This window comes from Phragmites australis, chromosome 11, assembly GCF_958298935.1.
Source record: "Phragmites australis chromosome 11, lpPhrAust1.1, whole genome shotgun sequence".
NCBI lineage: Eukaryota > Viridiplantae > Streptophyta > Magnoliopsida > Poales > Poaceae > Phragmites > Phragmites australis.
The window spans coordinates 31,268,666-31,283,742 of NC_084931.1; the positions used below are offsets into that span (position 1 = coordinate 31,268,666).

The 15,077-nt window shown below is 44.8% G+C and overlaps 2 protein-coding genes and 1 non-coding gene across 6 annotated transcripts; all 3 read left to right on the top strand.

Annotated features, from left to right (window-relative positions):
* Positions 1-1,163: 1,163 nt before the first annotated feature.
* Positions 1,164-1,302, top strand: LOC133885962 (small nucleolar RNA Z247). Its single transcript, XR_009903293.1, has one exon. It is a non-coding gene; the product is annotated as a small nucleolar RNA Z247 (small nucleolar RNA).
* Positions 1,303-6,869: 5,567 nt separating this feature from the next.
* Positions 6,870-8,382, top strand: LOC133884741 (probable WRKY transcription factor 50). Its single transcript, XM_062324282.1, has 3 exons — positions 6,870-7,398; positions 7,499-7,639; positions 7,844-8,382. The coding sequence occupies exons 1-3, from the start codon at positions 7,112-7,114 to the stop codon at positions 8,043-8,045; spliced, it is 630 nt and encodes a 209-aa protein (XP_062180266.1). The 5' UTR covers positions 6,870-7,111; the 3' UTR covers positions 8,046-8,382.
* A 1,703-nt stretch (positions 8,383-10,085) lies between these two features.
* On the top strand, positions 10,086-15,077 carry LOC133884742 (myosin-9-like). Of its 4 annotated transcripts, XM_062324283.1 has the most exons (8): positions 10,086-10,677; positions 11,915-12,039; positions 12,531-12,637; positions 12,740-12,839; positions 13,262-13,318; positions 14,131-14,400; positions 14,500-14,590; positions 14,723-15,077. In XM_062324283.1, the coding sequence occupies exons 3-7, from the start codon at positions 12,543-12,545 to the stop codon at positions 14,587-14,589; spliced, it is 612 nt and encodes a 203-aa protein (XP_062180267.1). In that variant the 5' UTR covers positions 10,086-10,677; positions 11,915-12,039; positions 12,531-12,542; the 3' UTR covers position 14,590; positions 14,723-15,077. The 4 variants fall into 4 exon arrangements, 3 of the variants coding, with proteins under 3 accessions (XP_062180267.1, XP_062180268.1, XP_062180269.1); XR_009903164.1 differs by lacking the exons at positions 14,500-14,590; positions 14,723-15,077 and adding an exon at positions 12,262-12,484 and having other exon boundaries at positions 12,568-12,637; positions 14,131-14,394; XM_062324284.1 differs by lacking the exons at positions 10,086-10,677; positions 11,915-12,039 and adding an exon at positions 12,079-12,484 and having other exon boundaries at positions 12,568-12,637.

Here is a 15,077-nt window from a genome sequence, read left to right on the forward strand (position 1 = left end):
GGGCTACTCGCGCGCACGAATTAGCAGCATCCCCTTGCCAGGGCATCGCTAGCTCGCGCCACAACTTGCCCACAAGGCAAGTTGCGCAGGAAGATTTCCTCCTTCATCTTCGTGAACACCTATGGCAGCGACGCATGTGTAAAACTCTCTGGAGACAACTCTTCTATGCCACCAAACTTATACATTTCCGTCGCATGCCGTCGAAAAATTTGACGTCCCTTCGTTGCCACTGCCACTGGTTCATTTTTTCCCATGCCCTTGTGCCATTTCCGTCACCTGGCCGTGAGGACACCGTGAAGTTGTCGTGAAAAAGACATTTGTGCCCCTTGGCCTTCTTTCTCTGGCCTGTAGTCTGTACAGAGCAGAAACTTCTAAGCTTCAAGCATGGAGATGGGATGGTGGCAATATGGCGATGGGTGGCTCTTGTTAAATATCTTGTAACTAAAATATAGATTAATATGACTTGGCCTGGCTATAGATAGACAGTTTAGATTTGATTCTCTTGTATTAGGCTTGCCGGCTAAGTTATCTGGACTATATATTCATCTCTTTACTCTGCCTGTTTAATCTGGCTGAAATAAACACGTAGACGCCGCACCGTCGGTGTTCAACCCATCTAGCTTTCGTCCTCTGAATTTCACATGGTACCAGAGCCTATCTGAGATCAATTTGATCTTTGACATGGCTGGATCTTCCACCGGTGCTGTCTCCAATCATATGCTCGGCTTTCAGATCTCAGAGAAGCTGAGCAAGCAAAATCATGCGCTATGGAATGCGCGGTACTTGCTGCTATACGCGGCGCAAGATTGGATGGCCACATCGACGGCACAATTGTGGCTCCAGCAAGACAGATCGAGCACAAGGAAGACAACAAGGTGACAAGGATCTCCAATCCGGCCTATCAGGAGTGGTTTGCCATGGATCAACAGGTCCTTGGCTTCCTCTTCTCATCTTTGTCGAGAGAAGTCCTCACTCAGGTCGCTTCATCAAGAACGGCGGTCGAAGCTTGGCGCGCCATAGAGGGCATGTTCGCATCTCAAACGCGTGCTCGCTCTCTCAATGTCCGTCTCTCCCTCACGACGACACGCAAAGGTAACATGACCATCTCCGAATACTTTGGAAAGATGAGGTCTCTCGGAGATGAACTTGTTGCATCTGGGAAGCCAGTAGATGAAGAAGATTTGGTGGCATATATATTGAATGGTTTAGATGATGACTTTGAACCTGTTATCTCTGCATTGGTGGCAAGGGTTGAACCCATCACCATGACAGACTTATATTCTTAGTTGCTGAATTTTGAGAACAGGCAAGCTCTTCGCAGTAGTGGGTTTTCAGTGAATGCTGCAAACCGTGGGCGTGGACTGCCCACCCGCGGCAGAACTGGACGTGGTCGCAGTACGCTTCGTGACCGGGGCAGAGCTGGACGCGGCAGGGGCAGCAACAACCAGCAGTGTGTTGACAATCGACCTGTCTGCCAGGTGTGCTACAAGAGAGGTCATGTGGCCTCAGAATGCTGGCATCGTTTTGACGAAAACTATGAGCCTGAAGAAAAGCATGTCGCTGCTGCAACCCTTGCTTATGGAGTAGATACTAATTGGTACCTTGACACAGGAGCAACCGATCATCTTACCGGTGAGCTGGACAAGTTGGCTATTCGGGAAAAATACAAAGGGAACGATTAGATCCATGCGGCAAATGGTGCAGGTATGGAGATTAAGCATATTGGTCATTCTGTTGTTTCTACCCCTAGCCAAAATTTGTATCTAAATAATATTCTTCATGTCCCACAAGTTACAAAAAATCTCATATTTGCTCATCGCCTTGCGATGGATAATTTTGCTTTCCTTGAAATTCACCCCAAGTATTTTTTTTTATTAAGAATCGAGCCACGAGGACCACGATTCTTAAGGGAAGATGTCACCGAGGTCTTTATCTCCTTCCTTCTTCACCGGCAAAGCAAGTCTCCTTGGTCACGCCATCCTTCTCAAGGTGGCATAGTCATTTGGGTCACCCATCCACTCCAGTTGTTACAAGTGTTCTTAGCACAAATAATCTTCCATGTCTCTCTGAGTCCAATAAAGAGTCAGTTTGTGACGCATGTCAAAAGGCTAAAAGCCATCAACTACCATATTCTAGGTCATTAAGTGTGTCTCACCATCCTTTGGAACTTATTTTCTCAGATGTTTGGGGTGCTGCTCCGAGTTCTGTTAATGGAAAGAAATATTATGTTAGCTTTATTGATGATTATAGCAAGTTCACCTGGATTTATCTTCTTAAGAATAAGTCTGAGGTGTTTGAAAAATTCCATGCTTTTCAGAAATTAGTTGAGAGACTTTTTGACCGTAAAATCATAGCTATGCAAACTGACTGGGGAGGAGAGTATAAAAAACTTCACCCTTTCTTTGATAAAATTGGCATATCCCACCATGTCTCTTGTCCCTATGCTCATCAACAGAATGGGTCAGTAGAGAGAAAACATCGCCATATAGTAGAGGTTGGTCTAGCCTTGCTTGCTCAAGCTTCTATGCCACTCAAATTTTGAGACGAAGCTTTTCTTGCCGCCACATATATCATTAATCGTATTCCTAGTAAAGTTATCAACTTTGATACTCCTTTAGAACGGTTGTTCAAGCAACGACCAAACTATAACTCTCTTCGAGTGTTTGGATGTACTTGTTGGCCGAACCTTCGTCCCTATAATACCCATAAGCTTCAATTCCGGTCAAAGCAATGTGTCTTTCTAGGTTACAGCACAATTCATAAAGGCTTCAAGTGTCTTGATCCCTCCTCTGGCCAGGTGTATATCTCTCGGGATGTTACATTTGATGAAAATGTGTTTCCTTTTGCTCAAATGCATTCAAATGCCGGTGCTCGATTGCGCTCAGAAATATCTCTTCTTCCATCCACCCTTGTTTTTTCACGGCTGTGATCAAGGGGGAGAACATCATCAGAATGATCATATGCCTCCTAATGTCGTTAACAATTTTTTTGAAGAAAGTACAGGTGACGGCAGTGGAAATATAGGAGCTCTGCAGCAGCAAATAACAAGTTCTGGAGATGGAACATTGCCGCTGGAAACTTCATCGGAGTTAGTGCCCGTTCCTGCTCCGGCTCAGAATGGTGCAGTCCTATCGGAGGCACCGTTGGAGACTTCATCGGAGTTAGTGCCCGTTCCCGCTCCGGCTCAGAACGTGGCTGTCTCCTCGGAGACGTCTGCAGACGTACCTCTCCCTGCTCAGGTCGTGCCCTTTCCATCGGCTGACACTCCACGACGTGAATCCCCGTCTGGTGCAGCTGTTGCTCCCTCAGGATCTTCTGAAGAATCGCTGGGTGCTAGCGGCGCAGAAACAGCAGGAGGAGACACATACACGTTGGAGGTTGATTTTCCTGCAGATCCTGTGCCGACCAGACCCCATACTCACCTGCGTAGTGGAATACGCAAAGAGAAGACATACACTGATGGTACAGTCAGATATACTTATTTTACATCATCCGGTGAACCTCAAACTGTAGATGAAGCTTTAAATGATAAAAATTGGAGAGAAGCAATGGATGCAGAATACATGGCATTAATGAAGAACAAGACTTGGCATTTGGTTCCACCTCAGAAAGGAAGAAATATTATTGATTGTAAATGGGTCTATAAGATCAAAAGAAAGGCAGATGGAACTCTAGATAGGTACAAGGCACGTCTGGTGGCAAAAGGTTTCAAGCAAAGGTATGGCATAGGTTATGAGGATACTTTTAGTCCTGTTGTTAAAGCTACCACTATCAGGATAGTTTTGTCTATTGCTGTGTCTAGAGGTTGGAGTCTGCGACAGTTGGACGTGCAAAATGCTTTTCTTCATGGAGAATTAGAAGAGGAGGTGTATATGAGACAACCTCCAGGGTATAAAAAATCCTCCTTAGTTAATTATGTTTGCAAATTAGATAAGGCGTTATATGGACTGAAGCAGGCTCCTAGAGCATGGTATTCAAGGCTGAGCACTAAACTACAAGAGTTGGGGTTTAAGTCCTCAAAGGCAGACACATCTTTATTTTTCTATAGTAAAGAAGGTATTACTATTTTTGTGTTAATCTATGTTGATGATATTATAGTAGCTAGTTCTGTATCTAGTGCAACCTCAGCTCTGTTACAGGACCTTGGGAAGGAGTTTGCCCTGAAGGATCTGGGTGATCTTCACTATTTTCTTGGTATTGAAGTAAGCAAAATACCTTACGGAATATTGCTAAGTCAAGAAAAATATGCTTCAGATATATTGCGAAGAACAGGAATGAGTGACTGCAAGCCAGTAAGCACACCTCTATCTACTTCTGAAAATTTGTCTGTTAATGAGGGTACTTTGCTTAAACCAAGTGATGCTACACAGTATAGAAGTGTTGTTGGAGCATTGCAATACTTGACATTGATAAGGCCAAATATCTCTTTTCCAGTAAATAAGGTGTGTCAGTTTCTTCATGCTCTAACCACAGAACACTAGGCAGCAGTAAATTTTTTTTTTTAGATATCTCAAGCATACTGTTAAATTAGGACTTAAGATTTGTAAATCCTCATCTTTGCTTGTGAGTGGTTTTTCGGATGCAGATTGGGCAGGTAGTCTTGATGATCGCCGATCTACAGGAGGGTTTGCTGTGTTCTTGGGTTCAAATCTTGTGTCATGGAGTGCAAGGAAACAAGCAACAGTGTCGCGCTCCAGTACAGAAGCTGAATACAAAGCTTTAGCAAATACAACTGCTGAGATCATGTGGATTCAAATTTTGCTACAGGAACTTGGGGTCCAATCGCCTCAAGCTGCCAAGATCTGGTGTGACAACATTGGAGCTAAGTATATGTTTGCTAACCCAGTATTTCATGCACATACTAAACACATAGAAGTTGATTACCACTTCGTAAGAGAAAGAGTGGCAAGAAAACTCCTTGAGGTTGAATATATTTCTACCAAGGATCAAGTTGCCGACGGTCTCACTAAAGCTCTTGTTGTAAGACCTTTTGAGATGTTCAAAGAACTATCTAAATCTTGTGAGATCAGATTAAGGGTGAGTGTTAAATATCTTGTAACTAAAATACAGATTCATATGACTTGATCTGGCTATAGATAGACAGTTTAGATTTGATTCTCTTTTATTAGGTTTGCCGGCTAAATTATCTAGACTATATATTCATCACTGTACTCTGCCTGTTTAATCTGGCTGAAATAAACACGTAGACGCCGCACCGTCGGTGTTCAACCCATCTTAGCTTTCGTCCTCTGAATTTCACAGCTCTTATCATGGAAAAGTGGCAAAATGGAATGCTCTTGACAAGAGGAAGCTGCTGCTGCTGGTGATTCTCAGAGAGGAAGCCGAAGAGTAGCCAGCAACAACGCTCGCCTCGCGCAGACACCATGGATTCCTTTCTTTTCTTCTTCGATGCCTCTTCTGTTCTCTCTCACTCGACTGCGAGAAGATGAGAGAGGATGCCACGAGACCGAAGCCGCGCTGCACTCCAGCACTCCTGAGTTCCTCCAGCCGCCCTGTAATCCCGCCAGCATCAAGGTCCCCCGCCCGCGACTCCCCCCAAATCCTTCCTCCCAAGCCGCCCCCTCCCCTAGAATCTAGTCGTCGGCCGTTGGATCTGGTCCATTCGCCGCCTGCCCGATCCTGTGGTCTTGCCCGTTAGCCGCCTCGGCGCTCGGCGGCCGTCGTGCCTGGCTTCCGCGCCCGCTCCTAGTCGCCATGGCCAGATCTAGCCAGCAGTAGGAGAGAAGAAAAATAGGTGAGGGAGAAAGAGTGGGAGCGCAGGTGAGCTGTCCGTGCGCGAGAGGAAGAACGGGAAAGGGTGTACAGAGAAGTAGATTGGGAGTAGTTTGGTCATTTGTTAAAGAATCTGACAAGATTCTTAGGCTAACAACAGAAAGTTGACGGAAGGGGCAACGAGGGGATGAAAAAACTGAACTAGTGTGATTATAACTTTTCTGGTGGTAAAATAAAAATTTCGTTATTTTTTAATGGCATAAAAAAATTTCTCTCAACTCTCTGTGTTACGCTCGCTGCATATGCTCCATGGCGCTAAACATAGTATAGTCATATTTAACAATCTCTACGTGTATAAATGAGATATGTTTTTCTACTATTTAAAAAATACATAGTGATCTGTGTTCTATCTCCTCCATCCACTAATCTGCATGGGGCACGAATCCTTCAGCCGCTCAGCCCAACTGCCTCCACCTGGTTACTATCACCGCGCCTGGACCTTAGCTCCAGGCCAGCTCACGCCTGCGCTTGGCTCCACGCACAGTCCGTTTGATCTTCCCTCTAGACCACGTACACAAAACACCTGCCAACCGGTTCACTTATTGTGCGGCAGGTTACTCCTAAGCTCACGCGAACATGCTGCTATAGCCCACCATGCTCCTATATTGCATCACTATGCGAGGGAGCCATACATGTAACAATCAACATCTATTTCTACTACTATTTAACAATCAATTATAATCTCATAAATTTTTTTACTCTCATTGTAACGTACAGGCAATTGACTAATTGGTTAAAAAAGATAAAAAATTTCAGCTCTCGTTATAACGTAGGCGCAATTAACTAGTTGGTTAAAAAAAATAAACGAGACCTGTTCAGCTCTAAATACTAGAATCTACGTGGCGCATGGTGCAATTGATCTGCCATCGTCCGACTCCCACCAACCAGTTCCACTGTTCCGCGGATGGCCGTCGAACCAGCAGCTCCAGCACCAGAAAAAGGAAAACGGCTTGAACCGGGCGGACCATCCATGCGATCGAGAGGTCCCACCCGGCCACGGCAGTACGTGGCGAAGACCTTTCAAGTCTTGCCTCCGCAGACATTTCCGCCATCCCTGCTGCTCCAATAAGTGGCACGCCGCGAAGGCAAGCGGCGGCGACCACCGCACCAGCTCCGAACCTTCTCACTGCCCAGGAAGCTCACCGCGAAGCCGGCCAAATCCCCCCCAAAACGCACACAAAATCACATCCCCGCGCGCCTTCTGCTACAAATCCACCCGCCGACGCATCGATATCTCACTCCCCATGCACGCCAGCAGTTTGATCCTTAGAGTTCAACCTATAAATACAAAGCGTCCCCGCCGGTGGTGTACCCGGTCATGGCGGCAGTTGGAGCGCGCCCAGTGCTGTACCACCACCCGGCACCGGCGGGCGACGCCCTCTCCATGTCCTCGTACTTCTCCCACGGAGGAAGCTCCACCTCCAGCTCGGCGTCCAGCTTCTCCGCCGCCCTCGGCCCCGCGCTGCTCTCCGACCCCGCCGCGCAGTTCGACATCTCCGAGTACCTCTTCGACGACGCCGCGGCGGCCGGGTACGCCGCGCCCCCCGTCGTGCCGGACGGCGCCGCTGCCGGCGCAGGTGCAGGCGCAGCCGCACAGAACGCTAGGTGAGTGGCGTGCGTCACTTGGCAGCTGGCACTAGCACGTCTGGGTTTTCAGCTCATCATTGGTCTGAACCGACCGGACTCTTTCAATCGGACATTTCAGGAGCGCGGCGGAGGCGGTGCCAGAGCGGCCGCGGACGGAGCGGATCGCGTTCCGGACGAGGTCGGAGATCGAGATTTTGGACGACGGCTACAAGTGGAGGAAGTACGGCAAGAAGTCAGTCAAGAACAGCCCCAACCCAAGGTAATTTGATGAACCAATCAACTCTGCAAAGCAGGGACCAATTCCCAGTGCTCGAAACTCATCCTGATCATCACATATGCACGGCAAAACGATCAATAAATCATGCGAGTCTCTTTCCAGTAATGATCGATCAACACGTTAGCACATTTCGCGACCCGTCTCTAGTAATCGACGACGACTGATAAATTTGTCGTGCCCGTGCAGGAACTACTACCGTTGCTCGACGGAAGGGTGCAACGTGAAGAAGCGAGTGGAGCGGGAGAAGGACGACCCCAGCTACGTGGTGACGACGTACGAGGGGACGCACAACCACGTGAGCCCCAGCACGGTGTACTACACCAGCCAGGACGCCGCCTCCGGCCGCTTCTTCGTCGCCGGCACGCAGCCGCCAGGCTCCCTCAATTGACCCATCGATCGATCGATCGGCGGAGCAGCACGGGTGTCCAAGCTAGCTAGATAATAGCTAGTTAATAGGGTAGGTGATCTGGGTAGGTTTCTCGAGGTGGATCGTTTCGGATCCTAGCTCGTTTTCCCCGTCCTTTTCCTGTTTCGATCATGGAAATGTCCGGCAGCTGGTTGTTGCGAGATGTTTCCCAGTTCCCACCTATCCCTTATTCCCTTCATCCCTTGAGCGGAGTTAAAATAGTCTGGGAAATGTAGCATACATATATATACTGCTTAACCGTGCAATAAGATGTACAGAGGTCGTCCAGTGTCGATCGCTAGGTTCTCTTTCTTGTTTACATCTTTATTCAGTGGATCTGTGGAACCTTTTCTTTTTTTACTAATTGATCCGCGTGGAACTATAATCGGTACGTGCAAGATTGCATACGCACAAAATAAACAAACCCGTCTTAATCATCTCGAGTAAAAATTGGGTAATAATCACCTCAACATACACAGTGAAAGAAGAAATGAACGAAAACGTCGCTGTGATTGTCACAACCACTTAATTCGATCGCTCGCCGTGTCATTCTGATATCCTAATGGACCCACCAGAAGTCCCCCCTCTTGGATTTGCGTGGCACAGCAAGTTGCACCGCATCGGAACCGGCTGCTCAGATTCGAGGAGGTAAAGTCAGAGGATTATAGCTGTATAAACAGTATTTTACGAGAGAATAAATAACAATTTACAGCGAAATATTATAGAACGAGCACTGCTGTATCGTACTGTAGTATTACTGTATGACTAAATCTTGACTTCTATTTCCAATCCACCGGCTCGCAACGGACCAAAATCACATACTGTAGCTCTATGATTTTGCTCCCTCAAATTAGAGAAATCGGTTCCTACCGCATCGATACGTGATCATCTTTCATTTCTCTTGGTCACTGACACATAAGATTGGATTCGTATGCAGCGAGTGTGCTGTTACGACGGAGAATCCGTACCCCACCACATTACCATCATTTTTTTTTTGCGAGAAAAGGATGAGATTTTAATAGATCACAGCAGGATTACAGTCTGCATCAATAAGATGCAGATATTTCACTTCGAATTTGTTTCTCTTATAAAAAAAGGTGCTTAACCCAACCAAACTTTCGCCATTGTACGTTTTACATAGACCTGCTGATGGATGACTGCATGCGTGTTACGTCATTTATTCATTTATGTGATGCCAGCCAAAATTGAGATTTTATTAGATAACTCCAGAGGCGGCACACCCCCACAATACATTGCCATTTTAGCAGCAGTTTTGGCCGATAATGATACACACGGGTGTGGATTTTTCATGCAGTTATGAGCTACAAGAGATGAGACAGCCTCATTAGTCATGTTCACATTCGTGCTTACTATTGTTGCGGTTATCTCAAATTATTTTTCAATAGATTTTTGTCATGAGAAAATTTTGAAAGACGCTATGCCATTGGGTGCGAGGCTAACATGTAGGTCCATACAATCTAGAGGGGCATATTTAAAAATCCATTTCCCCGAGACCCAAGTATTAACTTGGATAGTAAATGTGATTATATTTTTACTCGTTAGGTATTAAATCTTAATTTGTTTCTTGTGTGTCTTATAAGATGATTTTTTTCAGTGGTAGGTTATGTAGTCATTCGCAGTGAGATATCTATGGTGATTTTGTTAATTTTTAAATTAGATGTTATATGAGTATGTGTGATGGTATGTATGTGTAGTGATGTAACCGTCAATAACAAAACGTTTTTGATGATTTCATCAATCTTTTAGCTCCGTAACTCTGGTGTTTAATAAATGTTATATGAATGCGTATGTATACATCTACTAATTGTTCTGATGTCGTTCCGTGCTCCCGTTCCATACATCTACGTTGTGCTCAGAGTTTGGTTAATAGCTCAGCTGCACGGAACTAATTCAAATTTGGTGCGTTTACTTCTCCGTTCCGTGCTCCCGTCCCACCAGCATGGTCAGTAACTTACACCCCAACGGACACACCAACACCACGCCGCAGCCTCATGAGTCATGCCCGAAGCCCCGCGCCATCATCGATTCATCGCGGTCGCCCGCTCTTCCCTTGCGCCCGCTGCCCCCCTCCTCCTCGGCTTTCGGCGAACGCGACGGTGGTAGTGGCGGTGCGGGTGGCGCCCAGAATCGCACGTTTTCGAAGCCCGAGCGATCAGCCAACCTCCCACCCCAACCCAGTGCCAGAAATAGATGGGAGGAATCGCCTCTGGTTCGCGCTCCCATTCCCCTCCGCCCCCTTCCCCCCGCGCGCTCCGCTGCTGGCATCGCGCCTCCGCACGCACGCGCTTCAGGCGGACTTCACCGCACCGGGTCCCAGCTGTTCCCCCGCGGCCGCAAGGCGATCGGTGAGCGGCCCGCATTCCCCTCCGCCCCCGCCTCCTACCGCGGGCTCGCTGCTGGTATCGCGCGCCTCCGCACTCGAGGCGGACCGCACTGCACCGGGACCCGGCTGTTTCCCCGAGGCGGAGAGGCAACCGGCGAGCGGCCCAAGGGAGGGAGACACCTCCAACACGCCCGCCTCGGGCCGCCGCCCGACCCGGTTCCCCCCCCGCTGATCGAAGGCTGCAGCGTTGCGGTGGTCGCGGGACTCATGGTGCGTTGTTTGATATTTTGTGCTGTCATTGTCAGATAAGCGATGGTATCCCGTTGTTTTTGTTGGCGCGATGTGCCGTGCGCGCGCGACTCGTCGTGCCGTTTTGCCTAGTCGTTGGCCTCGTCGTAGTATGTCGGGCTAGGTTCAGGTAGAACATTGTGGAAATGGTTGGTGGCGAGCGCGAGGGAAACGCGGTGGATTCCGATTGCTTCACTTTGTGTTCCAGATGAGAGGGCGAGAGGTTCGATTTTGGAAGATTTGATGCACAAGTGAGCAGGGGCGAAGCCAGACGGTGGTGCCCGCACGGATACTGTTCAAACCCGCCTCCCACAACGTGGCTACGCCATTGAGTGAGCCAACTGGTTGGAGTTCCGGAAATGCTCAGTGCACTCGGTCCGCATTTCATGTAATTCTGTAGGGTAGTTGAAGTGTTTGACTTGTGGATGAGGATTCAGACTATGCAGCAAGCAGAGTCGCTTGCTAGAATGCACTTTCAGTTAAAGCCCAGCACAATTTGCTCGCACTGGAAATGCATATGAGAAGAAGCTATTCTTTGTTTGTGCATGTGGGGATTTGCTAAATCATTGCTTTTTCATTTTTTGGTTCACTTTGGAGAGATGAATCCATATTTCTAGGTATTACTATGGTAGGATGGACTTAAGTGTATGCCAGAATGAGTTTTAACTGAAATATAGTCTGGTGATCAAATTAACTGCATACTAGTAGTTCATAGTCTCATGTAATTCCCTTGAAACCAGGTTAGGTATCACCGATCAAGGGAATTGTGGACAAATAGGAAATTAACCGAATGCTATCATTTTCTTATTCATGACAGGTTGTGATTTTAGTCAATCTCAGCCCTAGATTTGTGCCTTAGTGTACATCATTATTTTATTTATACTTATACAGTATTACCCATTCTGTTTTCCATGATTTTTTCTTACTTTATGCTCTTTGTTTCAATATGAATCTGTATCATTTGGCCCTTTTCTGCATGGCAACCTTCTCTCGTCATTTGAAATGCCATTCTTAGGTTCAGCTAATTCCAGCAATGATCCGTGTGTCTTGTTACTTTGTCACCATTATAATATGTAGTAGTATCTTCCTAAATCCTAATGATGTTTTTGTCCTTTTGGCATCTATTGTTATGAAGCTTTATACAGAGTTGTACATTCATTTTATCTATCAACATGGATTTGTCTGGCATGTTGGAGATTTTGACTTGTCACATCTGCAGGCTGCCACATTAAAAATTGTAGTAGGCTCCCATATATGGCTGGAGGATAAATATTTAGCTTGGATTGATGGCGATTCCAAATTGAAGATTGAAATGCCCATGTCCGTGCTACCAATGGAAAGACGGTATGTGTGACTAATGTTGCTAGTGTATTTGGGGTAATAAAGCTCATTTTAAATTGCGCCTTTGTCTTGTCATTGTCATGGTCTATTACCGTTCTATTTGGGGTAACATTTGTTGATGTATGATAAATTTTGAATGCACCATCAAGAGCATCACGGACAGCGCATTGTGTTATGATGTACAAATTGAAGGAGCTAAACCCATTACTTGAGTTGTGCATACAGGTACTGCCTCTCTTAAGGGAAGTAATCATCCGCTGTGAAAATTTTGCCTATTGAAAAATCTGGGAAAATTCTAAATCTTTAGGACCCAAGAACTTCTCGCTCGAATCAAGCAAAGGCCTCTCTGTCTTCTGCCAGTGGCTTGGGCCAACAGGACCAACTCATACAATAGCTGGGCATTGTGAAAATCCTCAACAACTATTTGCATCTTCTCAGAGTCAATCATGTATGTGCTGAATGAACACAGACATCAATGCAGTATCCATTTGCAGGTTTACGAAACAATGTCCTACTCTGTTTATTTTGCAGTTCCATCAATTTTGGTCCATAAATTGCTTACCCAAATATTTTATATGGTCAACGTTCAATTATTTAACAGGTAAGCTTTTATTTTTTGCCGTCCTATCATATTTTCTTGTTAGATGTATGAGCTGCTATTTAATTCTATTCCTGGGCCGTCCTCTTTCTTATTTGGAAACAGGCTCCTCTTGCGGCGTGAGTGCTGTTCCTTCAGCAACGGGCAATACATCAGAGCTGGACTAACCCAACTTAAACTTCGGTGCGATGATGTCACTCGAGAGGTTGTTCACTTACCTGTTATTCTGTTGTATCAGGATAGATTTTCAAGAGTAATTTACAGAAGACAACAGTTTCTGTGGTCTAATTCCATATTTGAAAAATCCCACCCAAGCTGACAAGATGGGCCCATCCGCAGTGCCATGTTGTTGCCCCTCCCCTTGGCATAGGAAATGTGGAGCTGCGGGTGGGCTCAATTTATCAGCCTAGGGTTGGATTTCATTCAGGTGGGACTTCGCGAAACATTAGGGCCGTGTATCTGTGATTATATGCCATAACCTGGTTTATAAACTATGGCCATAAAACCTATGTTTTTCTGTAACGTACTCCTTTTTAAATGATGTTCTTTTTAAAATAAAACTCTAAATGCTGTTCTTTTTAAAAGGAAACTTTAAATTCTGTTAGCTTATGATTTGTATTGACCCAGTTTGCAGATTCTGCATGTGTAGCACTGAGGCATATAAGGCAAGCTGTTGATTTCCTGGTTTGTATCACTAGCGCATCAACCCGTGCGATTGCACAGGCTAGAAATTTAGCTTACGGCTGAATTGTAGATATTTGTGTTAATAATGGTTGTATGCTAAGATACATCAACTATTTATATTTAAATAATAGAATGTAAAATATAAATGTAATTTTTGTTCATAATATTGAAATCATGTTTATTTTTTGTGAATAGATCTAATTTATAATTTTCATTTTATGTGTTATGCAAATTGATTTTTATTTGTTTCTTGATTTTTTGAAATTATTATTATTTTTAATGTCGTCACCGTATCTCATATTATTTTTTTGAAATACATTATAAATTCTTTGATATTATCTTTGTGTGATAATCCGTAATATGTTTGCGTTCTGTTGTTTTAATTTTGTAATGTTTGATTATAATTAATTTGAAAAAGTGTGTTGATTGCTAACGTAACTAAGTTGGAGTTTGCTAACGTAATCTTGTTGAACAAATGATATCTACAACAAAAAAGGGAAATAAAGGCAATGCAAGAAGTAGTCTTGGAACTGGACTCTATGATTTGTTTTTTAATCTTCTATGTTATTTCGTCTGGTTGTTGATCTATGATTACAGTTAGTCAATCAATTAATTTGATGGTTGGATGTTTTGTTTTTTTATGAGAATTTTTAGAATTTTCTTAAAATTAACGTGGAGCACTAAAAAGAGTCTCTAATTAGTAAATATAAGATAGTCCCTTAAGAAGCAAGCCTTTGTGACTCTTGTACAGAAACTGAACTGTATGAAGCTTATTTTTCTCAAATATTTTCCCTACTCTTTTTATTCATCAGGTATTTTCTCTGAAGCCAATAAGGACGTGGGAAGAGATACGCAATGATGCGAGAGAACAAGCTTCTTTGCAAAACTACTTCATACTATATTACTTGCCGGTTGGCCGGGAAGTGTTATTGGCTTTGACCAAGAATCTTGTATCGTTTTCCTTAACTACGTATTTCATAATCATTTCACTATTTGTTCAGGCTCTGAGCTTGCAGCAGCTAGAACGGATAGTTGGCATGTATTGGGACGATTTGAACGGCACAAACGTTACTTCAACCGAGGCAAGATTACCATGCTTAGTCCGTTAAATCTTCATCGTTTGGTTTGCTATTCCATTTGAAATGTTAGTGACTTCTGTTTTATTTCCTTACTATTTATAGTTTATATCAAGCATGAGAGCTACCATGCATGAGGAATCAAATAGCGTCTCCAGCTTTTCAGTCCTTCTGGATGATGATTCCAGGTTTTAAGGTATTGCAAACTTTATATGCTCCAATCCCATGCCCTTTTAAATTGTTCCCTAGCAAAAATTTATATGCTCCGATCCCATGACCTTAAATGCTGTTTACTCGGTTACACTTAATGTTTTGTTTCTCTTCGCAGCATACCTTCTCCGCTTGAAGGTATTGCAAAGTCGATGCCAGAGCCAGACATCGAGGAGACGTGAGAGAATGACCTGCTGCCTTTTAGCCGTGAGAACCAAAGCTTTGCGTTTATATTGCATGTTAAGCTATGCGTAGCTCTCTCTTCACGGAGCCTTCACCGGCCAACCAGTAGTGCCTGCCTCACTGTACTGTGTGTACGTTACAGTGTGATTCCCGTTTTGTAGCAGAATGCAAGCCTAAGGAGTTTATGCATTTGAATTTCTAGGCTTTTGAGTTGATAGATTTGTTAAGTAGTAATCATTACAGTCATAAATACTAGACCTTTTGGATAAGATTTGATTAAACTTTTGAAA

Bases quoted from the DNA above. Each gene is read 5' to 3' on its own strand.
- LOC133884742 (XM_062324283.1), top strand. From the start codon at position 12,543: ATGTCCTACTCTGTTTATTTTGCAGTTCCATCAATTTTGGTCCATAAA. The intron at 12,840-13,261 runs GTTGTTCACTTA...GTATTGACCCAG, and splicing joins GCGATGATGTCACTCGAGAG to TTTGCAGATTCTGCATGTGT. The intron at 13,319-14,130 runs GTTTGTATCACT...TTTATTCATCAG, and splicing joins GGCAAGCTGTTGATTTCCTG to GTATTTTCTCTGAAGCCAAT.
- LOC133884741 (XM_062324282.1), top strand. From the start codon at position 7,112: ATGGCGGCAGTTGGAGCGCGCCCAGTGCTGTACCACCACCCGGCACCG. The intron at 7,399-7,498 runs GTGAGTGGCGTG...CGGACATTTCAG, and splicing joins GCAGCCGCACAGAACGCTAG to GAGCGCGGCGGAGGCGGTGC. The intron at 7,640-7,843 runs GTAATTTGATGA...GTGCCCGTGCAG, and splicing joins AAGAACAGCCCCAACCCAAG to GAACTACTACCGTTGCTCGA.